Here is a 19,639-nt window from a genome sequence, read left to right as displayed (position 1 = left end):
AGGAAGTGCTTTGGCTTAGGCCCTGCAGAGAGAATAAACTGCAGCTCAAATGGGCAGGACCATATAGGGTCATTTCCAAGATGTCAGACCTGAACTACCTAATAGAGCAGGAGGAGAACCAGGCAAGGAGGGTGGTTCATGTGAATGCCCTAAAACCCTACTACAGAGGGGAACAGAGGGTTTTATTCGCGATAAAAGCAGCTGAGAGTGAGGAAGCTGAATTACCCTTCTGGGAGGGTAGAGGGGAAGTAAAATACAACCCAGAGGAGGTAAAGATCAGTCCTGCACTCACCCAAGACCAGCAGCAAGAACTAAAAATGCTGCTTAGTAAATATCAGCAGGTGTTTTCCAACAAGCCGGGGATAGCGAAGGGAGTGATGCATCGGATCCACACAGGGGATGCACCCCCGCAGGCAGTATCCCCATACCGAATAACGGGACCCTATAGGGACAAGGTGCGGAAGGAGCTGGACGAGATGCTGAGGGAGAACATAATCGTCCCCTCTTCTAGCCCTTGGTCCTCTCCGATAGTCCTTGTGGACAAGCCTGATGGGAGCATTAGGTTTTGTGTTGATTACAGGAAATTAAACCGTGTAACCACTCCTGATGCCTACCCAATGCCCAGGCTAGACAACCTGATTGAAACCATAGGGGGTTGTCGGTTCATCTCATCATTGGACCTGGTAAAGGGATATTGGCAATTAAGAATTGATCCCAGGGATCAAGAAAAAACTGCCTTTTGCAGCCCTTTTGGTCTCTATGAGTTTCGAGTCCTGAGCTTTGGTCTCAGAAATGCACCAGCCACATTCCAAAGGCTGATGGACCAGACCTTGGCAGGGCTCAGTGACTTTACAGTGGCCTACATTGATGACATAGGGATCTTCAGTAATACCTGGGAAGATCACCTGATACACCTGGAATTAGTGCTGCAGAGGTTAAGTGCAGCAGGGCTAACAGTAAAGGCCAGCAAGTGTCAGCTGGGTAGCCCAGAAATAAAATACTTGGGTCACATGGTAGGGGGAGGAGTGATAAAACCCCTGGAGGCCAAAATAGAAGCTGTTCGTGATTGGCCTAGACCCAACACCAAGAAAAAAGTCAAATCATTTCTTGGGTTGGTGGGCTACTACAGAAAGTTCATCCCGAGGTTTAGCGAGATTGCGGCTCCGCTGACCGATCTGACGAGGAAGAAGGCTGATGACCGCATCCCGTGGACCAGCGACTGTGAGGAGGCGTTCCAGAGGTTGAAGGAGGCGTTAATCAACTATCCTGTCCTGCGTGCTCCAGACTTCGACCGGGAGTTCATCATCTACACCGATGCGTCTAACAGCGGGGTAGGAGCAGTTCTGTGCCAGGAGGATGAGAATGGTGACCAGCATCCAGTGTCCTACCTGAGTAGGAAACTTCAAAAAGGTGAGAGACATTTGGCAACCGTGGAGAAGGAGTGTTTGGCCATAGTCTACGCGATCCAGAAGGCCAAGCCTTACATCTGGGGAAGACATTTTATTCTGTGTACTGACCATTCACCATTGCAATGGTTAAAGACAATGAAAACCCACAATAGCAAACTTATGAGGTGGGCTTTAAACCTACAGGACTATGACTTTGAAGTGAAGGTGGTCAGAGGGTCAGCGAACTGTGTTGCTGACGCCTTATCAAGAAGACCCGAAGAATGAAGACGGCGAAAGAAACATGGACTATGTGTATATAGTGATGACAAAAAGTAAAATGTACCTGTTTTTGAATTGGTTTGTATGAATAAAGGTAAATTGATGTAATGTAAATGATAAATGTTTAAATGTCTATTTGCTATGCTTAACTTGGAATGTAAGTATATGTAAGTATTATTTGGTAGGTATAATTGTTGTTGTGTGTTTTATACAGGTTGTTTTTTGGTGAAAAGCACCTTAGCTTTCCCCCTACAAAACAACTTATAAAGAGGGGAGGTGTTACATAACAGCACTGATGTTACCTGTCTGTCATGGGTGTGGAGGGAAAGTTCCATCCTATGGGGAGTGGAAGGCGGGACATCAGGAGGAGGGGCTGTACTGTATAAATATGTGATGCCTGTGTGGTGAAGGGAGATGCTGAGACAGACTGTGAGACACTGGGTTGGGACGAAGCAGCAGCTGGGGAAGAAGAAGCTGTTGTGGGAGTCTGGGTGTCTGACAGGGTACTACTGTGTGTCAGAGTACCAACCTGAAAGGTTCAGGGGTCTGTTGGTTAGCCAGAACTGATGGGTTCAGGGTCTGTGCTTTAAGTTAAAGGTTCTAGGTGAACCAAACTGTATGCTTGTGTGTGTGAGAATAAGCCACGTTACTTTATTTTATTCACCTGATTGTTTTATTTACCCTGTTTGTATTTAAAATAAACCTTATTCTTTTATTGTTTAAAAATCCATCCCTGGTCTGTGTGACTTATTATAGGGAATGGTTGGTGGCAGCTTAGTGTAACTGTGTGATAGATCCCAGTAGGTCTGGGTTTGTCACAGTGACCTACAGTTATAATCTTTTGAGTAAAGGATATGATGTTAAATGTATTTTTGAAGGCTTTCATGGCCGGGATTTGATGGTTGTTGTAGGTTTTTCAGGCTATTTGGCTACGTTCTTGAGGTTTTTCTTCCTAATGTTTCGCCAGTCTCTGTGGCCATTATCTTCAGAGGACTGGAGTTAGAACTCTGTCTGTGTTCTGGTGCAGTTTGTGGGACAGTTGAGTATTTATAGCTGTGGGATCAGCTTTTTGTCCTTTTCAGGACATCTGGTATTACCTTGGCTGATCTTCCTAATACGAGGACTCAAGAAATTGGCTAAATATACAGATAGGGCTAAGCATGCAGTATGTTAGAAAACAAAAACTCAGTTAAAGGTGAAATTCATGTATAGCTACTGAATTATCATGCTGTGAAACAATTTAAAGGCACATTTTAAAAGGCTAAATAAACAAAGTACAGCATCCACCAAAAGCACTTATTGAGCAAGAGCTTGGCTTGCCAGCAGAATGATGGTAGGGAGGGAGCTGTTCCTGAAAGGAGATTCCACAGGCTTAGGAGCAGTCACCAAAAAAGGCCATTTTCTTGCCTGTGACACAGGTGGGATCAAGGGGATGACCACCACCAAAGATCTTCCAACCCTGGAATGCTCATATGGAGGGGGGGGAATAGGGTCCAGTAAGCAGGCAAACAGGATCAGAGTCTAAGTTGAAAAGTCCTATATTTAAGCAGGCACACTAGGAAGACATCCGCTCAGTGATCAGTGAGGCTGGAATCGCCCAGATGTTTCTCTGTGTGGTCTTTACTCCGTCAAGAGGGTCAGGGAATAGGTAGCAGCTACTATCTTGGCTTTAAATTTCCAGTGGCATTTTAAGCTCCATCAGCTGCTGTCTCCTTTCATTCTGGCTATTCACAGGTAATGAAATCAGCCAGATTGAAGGGCTGGACGGTCTCCATCTTCTACAGGAACTGGTGCTAGATCACAACAAAGTGAAAACGATCAACGATAATTCCTTCACCAAGCTGGGCTCCTTGGTGGCCCTTCATCTGGAGGAGAACCGGCTGCGAGAACTGAACAATTTACAGCCCTTGGGAAAACTGCAGAAGCTTTTTCTTGGTCTCAACAGAATTCAGGTAAGAGTGGATCTGGGTTTGACTCTGCAGATCTGAAGGGCATTTGTGCTGAGTTTACTTCTTTGTGTTTTCTTTCTGTTACAGCAGTGGTTCCCCACCTTGGGTCCCCAGAGGTTCTTGGATGAAAACTCCCAGAAGCCTTTGCCACTAGCTGTACTGGCCGGGATTTCTGGGAGTTGTAGTCCAAGAACCTCTGGGGAACATCTCTGGTTCCAGTTGCTTTTCTTCCCACCCCCACCCCCAAAAAACACTACTTTTGGAAGTCTTCCTTTCTCCCCTTAAAAAGTGGTAGGTTCACCTAAACAAGATCTAGACCCCGAACGTAGCATATTCTGATTTTAAAAATCTGTTGTGCCTTTTTAAAGATTGGAGTTAAATTGGCTTCATTTTATTTGAACAAGAAATGAACGATGGGTTGGGTCATCTACAGCAGAGAATGCTTCCTGCCACATGTGGTCCCCCCCAAATTTTTTCTCTCCTCTTCCCCACCTCCTAGCTCCCTCAAAAGTGTTTCCCGGGGGAAAACTTTCCCTGCAGAGTTCAGCACCAAAAACAAAACAAAGTAAAAGGATATTCTCACCCCCCAAAAAACGTGGACTTCTGGTTTCTCTGCTCTCTGTCTCTCTCTCCCTCCTATGGTTCTTTCATGTTTTTGCCATCAGAGGACCGTGTGGCAGAAAATCAGCCCCTGATCCCACTAAAGCGGCTCACCCTGGTCTAGAAGGCCCAATGGGACCGTCCCCAAAGAATCTTGAACTGAAAAAAAAAGGTCTTTAGATTTTCAGAGCTTGTCCAGCCCTAAAACAACTTACTAATGACACTCTTCCTTGGAGAGAGAGATTGAGATCTAGATAATGGCCTGGTTCCACTGCCGGAATAAACCAACAGAGGGATCGTTTCTTTTGGATTCAGACTAACGTTGCATGGACTTTAGCCAGAATCCACACGGCGTGTGCTTCTTCCCTTTTGCCTCTGGCCGCACCTCTGCCACCCACAACACCGTTTGTCAAAACGAGAGCAAATTACAGGTGGTGGGCTGGCAGTGGGGCAGTAGTCAGACTGGCGGGGACCCCTAGGGGGAGCAGGGAGGTGATCAAGAGGGCAGGGTGATGATCAAACGGATGGGGGTGATAGGTCTGGTGGGGGTGACTGAGGGGGCAGAGGAGTTGAGCAAGGAGGCCAAGCGGGTGAGAGCAAAGTATTCTTGTTCTATCAGGAATGTTCACATATTTGGAATGGATTCCAGTGAATTGATGCCACACGTGCCTCAACATAAGGGACGTGGTGGCGCTGCGGGTTAAACCGCAGAAGCCTCTGTGCTGCAAGGTCGGAAGACCAGCTGTCGTAAGATCAAATCTATGCAACGGAGTGAGCCCCCACCGCTTGTCCCAGCTCCTGCCAACCTAGCCGTTCGAAAGCATGTAAAAATGCGAGTAGACAAATAGGGACCACCTCGGTGGGAAGGTAACGGCGTTCCGTGTCTAGTCGCACTGGCCACGTGACCACGGAAACTTACGGACAAACGCTGGCTCTACGGCTTGGAAACGAGGATGACCACCGCGACTGTGTCTGACAATTGGACTAAATGTCAAGGGGAACCTTTACCTTACCTTACCTGCCTCAACATAAATGTACCTCTGGCAAAGGAGCAGAAAAACATGCACCTCTGGCACACTACTCCACACGTGCACATACCTCATGTGTATGCCCAAATTTGAGTGTGTATATATATACACACTATACACACACACACACACACACACACACTGTATTTTTAAAAAGCAGAGCCCGATACAAGGGCAGTTTTTATTGTCAGTGGGATCAAGGTCTAAGTTCCCTAGGTTTTTCTGCAGAAAAGGTTCAAGAAGTTTCGGTTTTAACTCATTTTTCAATCTTTGGGCAGGATCTGTCGGAACTTGAAAAACTTGAATGCCTTCCTTGCATTAAAGAGCTCTCGATCTATGGAAATCCTGTGAGTAAGCTGTTTTGCAAAATTATATGCATTAAGTTTATGTTTATCTGTGCCTCATTTACTCTAATTATTCATAATTGCTCCATTTAATAAGTGCTATATGGCTCGCTACACTAAGCCTGAAGGGCTCACAAAAATGGCTTTCAGCGCCTGGTGTGTTGTCATGGTGAGACCTGAATGCATTGCTGAATATTAAGCACAAAATTAATGTGTGTAAGTTTTGTCAGCATTGTGAAACTGGCTTTATTTATTTATTTATTTATTTATTTATTTATTTATTTATTTATTTATTTATTTATTTATTTATTTATTTATTTATTTATTTATTTATTTATTTATTTATTTATTTATTTGGACAGTCAGTTTATAGATGAGATAGCTTGGAATGGTTTTGGATGCAAGAAGTCAGACTGAACGTATGAAGGTATGATATTCTGCTGGTCGTAGAGTAGGGAGGAAAATGGTGCGGTAGGATTCAAGATGAAACTTTGGAAGGCATTCACGGCAGAATTAGTCAAGATGCGCATCTAGTTGCTGCTGAAAATGGCAATTTCTCCTCCTGCTCTGTCCCTTGATAGATTTCCAGAAACAATAATAGATGTATTTCTTCTTAATTGCCTTTTCCAAGTGTATTTACTTCTTGAACTATTTACGGATCCTACCAATTCTGTTCCACATCGAAAATCCGAATTGTTTAGGTACCCGTTTTGGGCTTCTGTTTTGCTGTAAGCCTATTTATGTAAATAGGAAGCGAAAGCTGTAGGTGTGTTTTTAAAAAAGCAAGGATTTGGGAAAGCAGAAGGGAAGACTGAGCACGGATCCGGAGTTCAGTTTGGACATAGGTTTGTGCATGCTGTCAGGTGTGAATTTAGGTTCCCTGTGTGTGTAGCTGCCATATATTACACCTGTCCTCATATTTACCTAATATGCAAGGGGTTGACTCTCAGGCCCAGGAAAGAGATGGGATCACAATGAATGTAGAGACTTTAACGCTGGCTTCCCAGTGTGGTGTAGTGGATAGAGTGAGAGACCTTGGAGTCTTTGGAGACCTGAGTTCGAATCTTTGCTCAGCCATGGAAACTGACTAGGGGAGTGGAACTGGTAAAACCACTCCTTCAATATCTCACCTTGAAAAAACCCTATAAGTTGGTTCCGACATGACGGCAGGTAACAACAACACTGGGCTAAGGGGTAGCCTTTCTTTTCTCTGCCACCCAGGTGTCCCGTAAGATCTGCCACCGGCCGTTTCTCATATTCCGCTTGCCAACCCTCCAAGTGCTGGACGGTGTCACCATCAGCCAAGAAGAGAGAGCCAGGGCTGAAGTCCATTTGCTGGAACAGCAAGTAAAGCACAATTATTATAATTAAGTTCTGTCCAGGCCTCCTACCCTTCTTAGACAGATGTGATTCTACCTGCTGAGATTTTGCTCTTTGTGTGTTTTTTTTCCACCTCTCCTCTCCTCCCATTCATTTCTCCTTTTAACATTCAACGTGCTTTTAAGACAAATTTGGAAAGGCAGCAATGTTTGATCAGGAGTCTACTGCTAGTATCTATGCCAATTCAATAACAAGCCCTTTTTAGTTCCACTCAACGGCACTGCTGTCTTAAGCTATACTAACCCCTAAAGAAGGTATGTGCCCCCGGGGTTCCTTACCTGCTCAAAATGATCGTATCTATGCACTCCTGAAACCAAACTAATGCTATCTGATGGCGCTTGCAAGGTTAGCTTGATCTTTTTCTCTCTTTTCTACCCCAAACTTCCTAGAGCAGCAAATGACTTTGAATGAATGGTTGGAACTTGATTAAAAAAAAAACTTGGGGGTTCCCTTTCCAGCTGCAAATGTGGACATCCAGAGGTCACTCAATTAGATGCTCCTGAGCTTAACTGGTTGATAGCAGGCTATGACTAAAGAATAATTTCTGTGGGAGGGAGGGAGAATTTGGGGTGAATTAAAGAGCAGAAGGTTGGTTGGTTGGCTTATAGGAGTAGTAGCTCAGTGAGGGCATATCTGCATTTCTCAAAAAAAAACCACTATATGTAGTGTTTTAACTTTAGCCAACTAAAGTCACATGATTTTTGAGTTGTTTCCTGCATCCTTCCTTAGTAATTGAAATGTGCCAATTTGAGAGGCTACATATTTTCAGCTTGTGTTCTTAAACTGGGTACACATGTAGAGGCTCCCTTTTAAAACTGGCTGTAAGGTTCACAATGGGCTTAAGCTGATTAAGAAAACGATGTGCTAGAATAAACAGCCTTCTGGTGGCTGTTTATTTTAATTTGCTTCCTAAGATAATAAACCAAGTTAGGGGAAAATGAATACGTACTTTGAAATTCATTGTGTGAACGTGAAACTCGGCGCAGTTTTTAACATAGGTCAGATCACAAGGTTTTCCCTGTGTTAGATAACTGGCATCAGAACTGGAGGTTAGGAGTTCGGTTCCCCATCGTGCATCTCAGAAGAGCCAGCCTGTGTGGCCTTGGGCAAGCTGCAGAGTCCCTGGACACCCCCAGAAGAAGGGGATGGTAAATCTGAGTATTCTCTACCTGGAACCCTGAAAAGGTTAATCATAAGTCATAATTGACTTGACAGCCCATTATTATGATTATAAGGCAAATTCCAGAGATTTGAGAACCATGTGTGGCCATTCCTGAACCTCACAGGGCCACATCCCCATCGTCCTCACACCTCCATCACTCACCCCAATTTAAAAAGGTCACACATAAAATCCTGTTGTTCCCTCCAGGAACTTGAGAAGGGGCAATTTCCTCCCACATTTTGGTCTCCTTCTAAACTCATTGGGCATAGGAGAGTCCTTTTATCCAAGTGTTTTTTTTAATGGGGAGGCTAAATCCTCTTGGTGAAATACACCCCCCCTAAGTGACAAAAGGGGAAACTTTTGAGTGCAAAAAAAGTTTTTGGTGTTTTTTTTTAATGAGGAGGGTGTTGGGGTGCTGAAGGGCCCACACTTACATCCCGTGGAGCTGCATCCAACCTGGAGCAGCAATTTGCCCACCTCTGACTTACAGGATGGCAATATAAAGAAGCAAGAATATACTGTATATGAAAAAGAATGGAATCGAAGTTGGTTTTTATTGCTATTAATGGAAGATTACAGTCTCCCAGTGCAGCTACAGGCCTGCACTTCTCCCCAAAAGTGTGCATACTCTGTAAGGTAGGCACAATTGTGCTAGAATTTATTTATTTTTCATTTGAGGATATACACTGGGAAGTTCTTGGGTTGTAGGACTATTATGGCAAGCCAGGCTCCATCGCTCCCTTTCTAGTCTGGTAACTTCTAAGGATTCTGGAAGCCACCTTTTCTTCTCCCAGAAGAAAATAAAATAGGATAGTCGAGGAGCCTCATATGGAAGCAACATAAGACATTATTTCTAGCTGGGTGAATGTTAAATGTTGTCCTGGCTTTGGAGACACTGCAAGGGAGAAAGGAGAGAAGATGACCTAGACGTGGTTAGCGCTCCCACTGCTGGCTTTGGCTTCTCTCCCCTCAACGGCCACCACCCAGCTTCTAATGATACTTTGCACCCAAAGCCCTGGGTGCTATGCCTTCTAAAGCACATGTGAACGCTACGTAATCCATTCAGAAGGAGCTGCGTGCTTTCAGCCTTCCCTTTTCTCTTCGGCCACCTTTGGGCCTTCCTTTTGCTCCTTGAGCTGATCACATGGGAGCCTCTCAAATTCAGAAGGATGGTTGGATTGGATTCTAAAGGCCCCTTGCATCATGTTTTTGTTGGAATCTAAACTAGTTGGCTCTACATAATCAGTGTTTGAACTGGAAACTAGTAATGTAGAGGAATCAAGGCTCACAGGGCTGAAGAGCTGGGACTTCTAACTAGCAGGGATTTTGACATTGATGCTCCTCCTGTCTTCAAAGCTGCTCTCCGAGTTTAGCCGCAAACTACATTACAACTTGTCAAGGGAGGACAGAGTGTCCTAGCCATAATATTTTGTTGAAAACAAGTTGCAAAAAACCTGCTTTAATCTTCCACTGGGAGATTAAAGCTATTAGAATTGGTTCATTGGTATTGATCAATACACCTACCTGTATTCTTTTGATTTTCCTTTGGAGTGCAGGGATGGTTATAATGAGCACCTGTATGTCAAGACTGACTCCTGCACAGCTGTAGGAGACTGCCTGGAAAACCCACTTGGAATTCTGCAACACAGGGCCGTAGGGATGTGTAAATTGAATAAACAAAATTATAAACACATTATAACATAATCCAGTATTCTGCACAGTCACAAGGATTAAGGCAGAATCATAAGGTAGTGTTCAGCTTTGTGAGAACCTCAACATTTACTTACTTACTTACTCTCTTACAATATTTTTATACTGAATTTCTCAGACAACCTTCTGTCAGATCTGCTTTGGCTTGGATTCCTGCATTGAGCAGGGGGTTGGAGTCGATGGCTTTATAGGCCCCCTCCAACTCCATCCATCCATCCATCCATCCATCCATCCATCCATCCATCCATCCATCCACCCATCCATCCATCCATCCATCCAAACTATTTTACCCAGCCTTTCTTCTTAAAACGTGGTGGCGCTGCGGGTTAAACCGCAGAAGCCTCTATGCTATAAGGTCTGTAGATCTTCAGCTGTAAGATCGAATCCACGTGACGGAGTGAGCGCCTGTCGCTTGTCCCAGCTCCCGCCAACCTAGCGGTTTGAAATCATGCAAATGTGAGTAGATAAATAGGGACCACCTCGGTGGGAAGGTAATAGCGTTCCGTGTCTAAGTCGCACTGGCCATGTGAGCACAGAAGATTGTCTTCAGACAAAACGCTGGCTCTATGGCTTGGAAACGGGGATGAGCACCACCCCCTAGAACACGACTGGACAAAAATTGTCAAGGGGAACCTTTACCTTTACCTTCTTCTTAAGAAGAGAAAGGTCTTTGCCTGCTTGTGGAAGGATAGCAATGATGGGGCCAGCCTAGCTTCTTGTGGGAGGGAGTTCCATAGTCTGGGAGCAGCAACAGAGAAGGCCCCATCCTGTGTCCCCACCAAATGCACCTGTGAGGGTGGACGGACCTTAAAAAAGGCCTCCCCCCAATGAGGCAGGTTGCTAGTCTTGATGTCTTCAGAGACAGTGCACAAATCTCACCACTGTATATGCAAAGTAATAAAATGAGAGTGCAAATCTGTGATATTTGCATTAAGGATATGGGTTGTAGGTTTATATTTCCAGACCAGAATTAGGGTCAACCCAGCTCAGAATATTTTGTTGTTTCAAATAACTGGGAAAAGGCACACGTACGCTTATATAATCTGGTCCAAAGTTTGGAAGGGTTTTTTTTTTAAAGCTCTCGGGATTCTCCAGGCTGCCTGGCTGCTCACATTATGAAACCTGAACTCCACAAAGAAAGGAACTCTCCCAAGCTCTAAGGACATGGTTCTAATATTGTAAGAAATGCATGTCTCATTTCCCCAGCATTCTAACATTTGGAGGCATCTCTCAGCTTAAGCCCTCCACCCACTTTTTGGCTTTCATCAGAACCCCGTTCATTTCTTACCTGATCCCAAGATTTCACAAATGGACACCAGGCAAAGTTTGTGCTGTGTTTATAGTGACGGAGGCAGCCTGGGCATTTCTAGCGCCAACTCCCTGGTGGGTTGCCCCACAAAAAAGAACATGTTTTTGCCCCTTCGCTTTGTATACAAGACTTCTAAGTGGTTGTGGATTGGATTGCTGTGTGTTGTAACTGCTTTATTTCCAAACTGACCTGTGCTTTTGTACGTTGGACATCACTTAAAAATAAAAAACATGGCAATATTAGCACTGCTGGGGAAAGAGTGCAAAGACTCCCTGCTCTTTAGAGGGATCTCCTGTTCCTCAGAAGGCTTCAGTGGAAACGTTCCATCTCGTTAACCAGAACAGAATTGAGGCATTATCTCATTAAGCCACCGAAGTGGAACAGCAAATGATTTCCCTCCCAGTTTTCTTAGTGACATCTGCGTTGTTCTTCTCTAAGTGCTTGTTAGGAAGTTAAGAAGTGAGGTCTGACGTGGTTCCTTTTTTAAAAAAACAATGCATTTGGTGTTAAATGTGCAAGAAATTTCACACAGAAGAAAGTAACTTAATTAGCATCTTTTTTTTTCTAGCAGTGCCATCAGCGATGACTCAGAGATGCTTAGGAACACTAGGATGAAAGCCAATCTATTAAACCCCTCCATTGGGGTAAAATTAAAATTATACCAAATAAGTCGTTAACTCGTTCCTTTTTAAACAATGATTTCTGAAAAATCTGTCACCAGAGACAATTAATTTTATGAATTGGGAAGGCAACTCCCTGAATCCCAGCTTCTTTCGATGTCAAATTCACTGCTCTGTGGATTACACAAATGTTTGTTACAGGCTTTCTTGATAAGATGGAGACGCAATCCATGTTGTCAGCGAGAGCATGCTGACTAGAGAGGCACTGGTAAATACTTGAAAAGCTGTCTTACATAGGAGAGATAAGATCTGTTCTTGCTTACCCCAGAGTGCAGGACACACAGTAATGGGCTCAAGTTACAGGAAGCCAGATTTCCGTTGAATAGCAGGAAAAAAAACTTCTTAACGGTTAGAGCAGTACGACAATGGAACCAATGACCTTAGGAGGTGGTGAGTGTTCCCATGACTGGACATCTGTCTGTCAGATCTGCTTTGATTCAGATTCCTGGATTGTGCAGGAGGTGGAATAGCCTTATAGGCTCCTTCTAACTCAATTAGTCTATGCTTCTGTGCTTTCTGATGACAAACAATGACAAACCTAGACAGCATCTAAAAAGGCAGAGACTCTCAGAAAAAGGTTGCCAACTCTCAGAAATAAGGTGACCTGCGCCTTGATTTCCAAGAAAGTAGATGCATTTTTTTCTGCACCCATCTCATGTGAACTGTGTGGAGCCCAGCCCCTCTCTGCACGAAGTGTTTTGTTTTAGAGTCATAGAACCATGATTCTATGATTGAAAGGGACCTATAAAGCCACCAAGTCCAACCCTCTGCTTAATATAGGAATACAAATTGAAGGATATTTGCCAATGGTTTGTCTTAAATTTTTGAATGCCTCCAGTATTGGAGCACTCACCACCTCTTGAGGTCATGGGTTCCATTACCATACTACTCTAACAATTAGGAAGTTTTTCCTGATATTCAAGTGAAATCCAGCTTCCTGTAACTTGAGCCCACGGTTGCATGTCCTGCACTCTGGGATGATCAAGAAAAGATCCTGCCCCTCTTCTGTACACTGGCCATGAGCTACCTTTCACAAAATGTCAGAAAACATAATGGGAGTCTCTGCTGGGAACTACGTTTTTTACAGCGACGAGCAACAAGACAACATTATTTGTCTTCAGGTTTTAACAATGAATTCTTGCATCTGATGGAAATTGTAATTAGCGGCCCTACTCTGGAGACCCAGAGTTCAAATCCCCACTTGGCCAGGGACACTCACTGGGGGAATGGTACTGGTAAAACCATTCATTAAATATCTCACTTAGCTTGAAAACCCTATTAGGATCACTGTAAGTCAATTCTGGTGTGAGAGCACATCACTAATTAGGTAAGTAGCTTTCTTTTTCTTTGTGGTTTTTTTTTTGGCAGTTCAGAAACTGAAAGGTGAGCCTGAGCTTATTTATCTCTTATCTCCTCCTGTAGATCTTTCTTCCTGCAAACTCACCAATCGACTGTGGATTTCCAGGGCTGCAGGCAACCCTCCCTAAACAATGCACCACGAGGATTGCCAGTGTCGCCAACATTAGCCTGATGAGTGGTGTCAGCCATTTAAACAGTCCCGATTTTGCCTTTCCTTACACTGCTGATGAACTGTTTGGGAGTGAGGGTAACAAAAGTGAGTGTCAATCTACTGTTATGTTCTTGATTTCACCCTAAATAGGAAAGTGGGTTACCCTTATCTGGGTTGTTAAAAGTAGCCATACACCAAGGGGAGCCAAAAAAGTTGATGATAAGGAATCGGGCCTTTTCAGTGGTGGCTCCTGGTCTTTGGAAAACTTACCAACTAAGATACTTCAAGCTCCTTCCCCCATTATGTGTAAGAAATTGGTAAAAACAGAATTATGCAAAGCTGCCTTGAACAACAGAATCTTCAGAATGCTGTAATCTTTTCTCTCTTTGCTTTTTGTATGAATTTTTGACTTTACAGTTGTCTATCACCGTACAGCAAGACTCGTTTATTATCCTCAGGGTCAGTCTCCACTGATTCACTTAACCACAGTGTGAAAATATTTAAAACATTAAAAGAAAAATCCTAGAAATACATATTTCTAAAGATGAAGTTACCAGAACTGGCCACTAGAGAGGGCCAGAGACAGTGCTATGTATCGAGTTCACTATTTAAATCATGTTCACTATAACCTGCGTTTTTCACTATCCAGTGGGGGTCAGTGGGTTTGGAACCAATCCCCTACAGATACAGGAGTCCTACTGTATTGTTTGAATGTACCTTGTTATGAAGGGTCTTGTGGGGTTTTAAGTTTTAACCTATAAACTGCCCAGAGTACTGCTGTCGCTTTTGGAGTGGTATATAAATCAAATCAAATCAATAATCCAAGTCCGATGCAATTGGATAGCCTCAAAAATCTGCTTTGTGGGCACCTACGGAGAGCAGACAATCTCAGATGGCGAGCTGTGAGGTGATTCAAACATCTCAACAAGGAGTCTAACTTTTGGGCGGTGTTGGCACATACGTGTTCGCAGATATGTGAGTAGGATTGAGGAAATGAAGAACTTGACTACAGATGACTGTGTGTGACTACAAACTTTGTGACTACAGACTGTGTGTGACTACAAACTTCCAGAATTCTGCCAACTAGTAGGTCGGATTATTCTATGGTATTTGAAAACTAATAGTTCTTCATCTGGGAAAAGAAATGTAAATTTTTATTTTCTCCCGCATTCAATTCCTCAGATTCCTTCTAACCAAAATATGAAGTTTTATGAGCTTTGGTAAGTACTTAAAGAACGAACTGCAGTGAAATGCCTCCCTCATTGTGATAGCCAGATTCAGTATATACAGTTTTTCCCATCATGGAGAAGATTGCATTATTCCTTCATGCTTTATGGCTTTTGAACATGACAAACCTCTTAGATAAAAAGAAAAAACACGCCCTTATTCACCACCAACAATGCTGAAGACATAAGCACTCAAAGCTCTGGATCTGTATAGATAAATCTGGTTCCTCGTGTATTCAGATTTTTAAGATCTCAAGCTTTTTCCATCCTGGAAATGAAGACTTTTGCAGTTTGGGGTTTGTTTGTTTTTATCCTTATTATTGAAAATGAACAGAAATGAAATTTGTCATCCATCAATATTCATGATCCTCATTTTTTGTCTATGTGTGGCCGAAGCACCTACGCAAACTGAGGGAGTAACTCGTTGACAAATAATGTCCATAATGCTCTGGAACGGGGATTGCCTGATTCACATATTTATTTTATTTTATAGGTTAGGTGTAGGGACAGGGGATTGAATAAGGGTTGTAAATCAGCATTTTACAATATTTATTCTTATCTATTACATTTCAAAGATACATAAGTTTCTGATGTAACTAATTTATAATACATACTCTGTTTCCAAATTAATCTTAGGCTTTTCACATTATTTTTTTGATTGGTTACATGATGTAAAAGTCAAAGCAAATCAGGCTGGAATTTTCCTCCCATTCAGTAGTTTTTCCTCCATTTCTGGGGCTTCTACTTTTTTGGAATAAATTATATTCACATCAAGCCAGTGTGATCAGTTGAGGTGATGCGGAGGAGTTTGCAGCCATCACAATTCAAAGTAACAACAACAACAGCCATCTCAGAACTGAAAGGGACTCTGTGATTGAGTCCCGCCCTGTCAAGAAGTACAGTGGGGAATCGAACCCCTGACTTCTAAACCACCGAGCTATCCAGCATTCCAGCTGGGTACAGCAGCAGGGAAACTGAATGCCATTTGAGCTCTCTTCTCCCTACACCTGGTGCCTGGATCTGCTTTCCTCTTTCTTTTCCTTTTTTCTTTTTTAGGTCTTGCTAATCTAGCAGTAGGGCCGCTAGGCAATCTAGGACCGCTAGGCAACCAAAGTTTTAAAAAAGAGTGAGAAATCTCGGCAGAAAGAGGAGAGGAAGTCTGAGAGTAACTGTGCTCCAAGTGCCTCCTCCAAATCTGGATGGCCAGCTAATTTAACAAGCTGGAAACAAGGCTGGGCTGAAAACTTCCTCCTGTTTCTCCACCAATTCCTCGTTTGTTAGTTTTTTCTCGTTAGTCCCATAGCTGTACTAGTGCCAGGAGATCAAGCCTTTAAAAGAAAAGAAATGAAACTGGAAGGGAGGAGACAAACAAGCAGACCCTGGCATCAAGGCAGGGAAGTGTTAACAAGTTGTAAACGAGTCTGATTCCCTCCCCAATTCCTGCTGACTCCTGTGTGGTTGACTTAAGTGAATTCACTTCAGCCAAGATAAACGTCCTGGGTGCAACTTCACAGTGAAACCTTTTGCATTTTCCCCGTTGTGTTGTAGCACTCTATATGACAGTATATGCTGTTTTATCATTGGCGTGGCAGCTGTTCATCCTATACGTATGCAACCTTCAGTATTGTTGAAAATGTAACACATTAATTTTTTGAAACATGCTGACGTGCAGACTTAATATCTGGCATGTGGATGTGAGCATTTATTTCGTATAATGTAATTTATGGTGCTGGTATAGCTCGGTTTCTTTGCGTGCCTGGCTGCAGGAACCAGGGCCCAGGAGTTCAAACCCCCACTATGCCTTCTGGGAGAGGGGCCAGCTGAAATTACCGTATTTTTCGCTCCATAAGACACACTTTTTTCCCACAAGATTATATTTTCCTGTTTTCTTCTCCTAAAAAATTGGTGCGTCTTATGGAGCGAAAAATACGGTACTTAGACCATGTGAAGCTGAGGCGGTTCCTTGCCGTAATGCCTCTGTGGTTTGATCCCAGAGTGCCACAAGAAGGAGGGGGGAAACCACTTCTAAAAACGTATCTATGAAGCCCTGGGAGGGGCACCATAAGTCCGAATCAACTTGATGGATGATGCTGATGATGATTTGCCAGCATCCAAGAATCCGCAGGAACATCAGGTAGCGAAGGTGTCAGAAAATGAAGATGTCAAGATCTGGTGGGATTTCCGGTTTCAAACTGATAGATAGAACATAACACATCAGGCATAACAGTAATGGAACAAAGAAATGTCTGGATAATTGAAATTGCAATTCCAGGGAATGCCAGAGTTGAAGATAAAGAATTGGAAAAATTAACAAAATAAAGAGACCTGGCAATAGAAATAACTTGCTGGTTGATGAAACACATTTCAGTGGTCGCCGTAGTCATCAGGACATTGGGAACAATGCCATGGAATTTTATAAAATATTATAACCAGCTGCTGCAGATCTTTGAAATAACACCATCTGTGCTGCAAAACCCAGCAATATTAGGAACAGCATTACATATTACATTGAAACTTGTACAGTATTTGTTATATAATTCCAGTCAAAGACTGGGTTTTGAATTTTTAAAGAATGATGATGATGATGATGATGATGATGATGATGATGATGATGATGATGATGATGATGATGATGATGATGATGATGATGATGGCAAAAAAGTAGGTAAAGAGCCTGAATCTTTATAATCTGTTTATACTTTTCACACTTTTCTCTGCTTTTCCTTCATCTAAAAAAAATTAAAAAGCAGACTGAATTTGGAGAATTTGCATTTTCCCCTTTGACTTCTAGGTAAGAAATCAAAAACCGCAGCAGTGGGTGTATGCAATCCTCGGAGCATCCATGCAGAAGTCGCCATCCGGCAGGCCAGAAGTACATCAGCTAACCCTCCAAGCCATGGGACATCACAGAGCAGTTCTTCACGAACCACGTAAGGGAAACAAAGGTAGGTGAGAGTTTACAGAGTGACAGAATGGCAGAACATATAGAGGGCTTGACTCATTTGGATAAAAAGCTACAGATAAAGTCTACCATTCTCTTGACACAGAAGCCAGCCAGTTCTCCCCCAGAAGCTTGTCAGCATGACATGAATGCCATGGACTCTCTCTTTCACCTTCCCTAGTAATCACTGTACAGAGGTACAGTACCTGCCTCAGATACAAATGATGATGTATCAGTGGTTCCCAATCTTGGGTCCACAAATGTTCCTGGACTGCAATTCTGAGAAATCCTGGATACCCCAGCTAGTGGTGAAGGTTTCTGGGAGATTTAGTCCAAGAATCTCTGGGGACTTATCCTGAATAGTCCCTGATGGCTCTAACCTCCATAAATTGATCCAATCTCCTTTTGAAGCCATCCCATCTTGGGAGCCATTACTAGTTCTTTTGGCCAGTGAATTCTACCATTTAAATGGGGGATCTTCTCAGGATGGGGGAACTAACCCAAAGCCACCTGGGGTCCTTTTTAAGGAGAAAGGCAGGATAAAAATATTGCAAATAAATACATTTCAATAAATAAATCATATGGTGGCTTGGATTCCAAAGAAGGTTAGGATCATAAGTGAGCTAAATAATAAAATACAGTGGTGCCTCACATTACGATGTTAATTCATTCCAGCGAAATCGCTGTAGAACGAAAACATCATAAAGCGATTTTTTAAAGCCCATAGAAATGCATTAAAACCTGATTAATGCGTTCCTGTGCGCTTGAAACTCACCGTCCAGCGAAGATCCTCCATAGCGTGGCCATTTTCGCTGCCCGTGCAGCGAGGAATCCGTCCCAGAAAACAGCGGGCAGCCATTTTTTTAACCCGGCAGCTATTTTGAAACCGCCGAATAGCTGTGCGAAAATCTTCGTTTTGCGATAATCGGTTAGCGAAGCAGGTAACCGATCATCACAAAGTGAAAAAAACCCATAGGAAACATCGTTTTGCGATTGCTTTTGCGATCGCAAAAACTTCTTATGCGATTTCTTCGTTAAACGAAGCTCTTGTCTTGCGAGGCACCACTGTAATCCCTTTAGCATATGTGGAACAGAAACTCCGATGAGTTTGAATTAACACTCTTCTTATCTGACAGTTCTTTCAGGTAACTGGACAGCAGAACTATGGCTGAACGAGAAGACATTTGTATTAGCCTTGATCTAAATATTTGTGCAGGCTGTTGTTGCTCCACAGAAGAATTACCCTACATAATTTTTTTTCTATACTATCACAGTTATATATTTGTACTGTATATCCTAGATCAAAAACCAACGGATTGACTAGCCTTCTTAAAGTTGCGAAATACCCTCCGTTTCCACCCTAATCTTGAACTGAATAAAATATCTTCAACCAATTGCCAGTCATAGGTGTAAAATTATGCATCAGAATCTGCAATGTGGTGATTTCCCCCCAGCTGCTACTCACATGCAAACCAAACTTGGAGGGTGCTGTTGAGAGCACTAAAAACGCCATTTGTCTAGTAAAAAAACAAAAAACAAACACTGTCTTCCCACAAAAACTCCCGTGGAACCTTAACCCCTAATGGATTTATTATGGATTTATTAAGTGGATTAGTATGTGGATTCACCCTTCCAACACAAACATATAGGAATTATACCTACACCAAGTTGGGAAGGGCCTTAGCAGTCCAAGCTTCTTTAGCTCTTCTTCTCTTTCTGATTCAACTCTCTTACTAACAGCCCTGCTCTTTCTCAGTCCCACCCCTTTGAGCTGAACCGGTATTTCACTGCCATATCACAAGTCTGATAAATCTCCAAACATATAAAATCTTCTTGTGTTTCAGAAAGGGGGAGACCCAGCTCATGGCACACTGACAAGAAGGCCCACTTGTATATGTTAGTGAGTGTGGGATCAGATATTATCTCACAGAGGATAATGTGATTATAATGTGATATAATGAAAGCCAGCAAATGATTTAATGGTGCATTGGGAATGATTCTTCAAGAAATGCAGAGTGCGATTAGACAGTGCTTTTGGCTCTGTTTGGGGCCTCTTTGAGATTTTTTTTTAAGAGAGGCAACTCCATGGTCTACAAACAATTGTGAACCCCAAAAGTTGTGATAGCCATTACT

General features: G+C 43.0%; 1 protein-coding gene across 1 annotated transcript in view; it reads left to right on the top strand.

Moving 5' to 3' along the window:
• LRRC9 (leucine rich repeat containing 9) overlaps positions 1-18,900 on the top strand; it is a 74,595-nt gene extending 55,695 nt beyond the window's left edge. Inside the window, exons 28-33 of the mRNA XM_072986817.2 lie at positions 3,402-3,619; positions 5,523-5,591; positions 6,810-6,935; positions 13,252-13,444; positions 17,357-17,510; positions 18,643-18,900. Coding sequence (XP_072842918.2) covers positions 3,402-3,619; positions 5,523-5,591; positions 6,810-6,935; positions 13,252-13,444; positions 17,357-17,499 — 749 coding nt within the window. The 3' untranslated portion in view covers positions 17,500-17,510; positions 18,643-18,900. The remainder of the gene's footprint in view (positions 1-3,401; positions 3,620-5,522; positions 5,592-6,809; positions 6,936-13,251; positions 13,445-17,356; positions 17,511-18,642) is intronic.
• The last annotated feature ends 739 nt before the right edge of the window (positions 18,901-19,639 follow it).

Source organism: Pogona vitticeps, chromosome 1, assembly GCF_051106095.1.
Source record: "Pogona vitticeps strain Pit_001003342236 chromosome 1, PviZW2.1, whole genome shotgun sequence".
NCBI lineage: Eukaryota > Metazoa > Chordata > Lepidosauria > Squamata > Agamidae > Pogona > Pogona vitticeps.
This window is presented reverse-complemented; position numbering and strand designations above follow the sequence as displayed.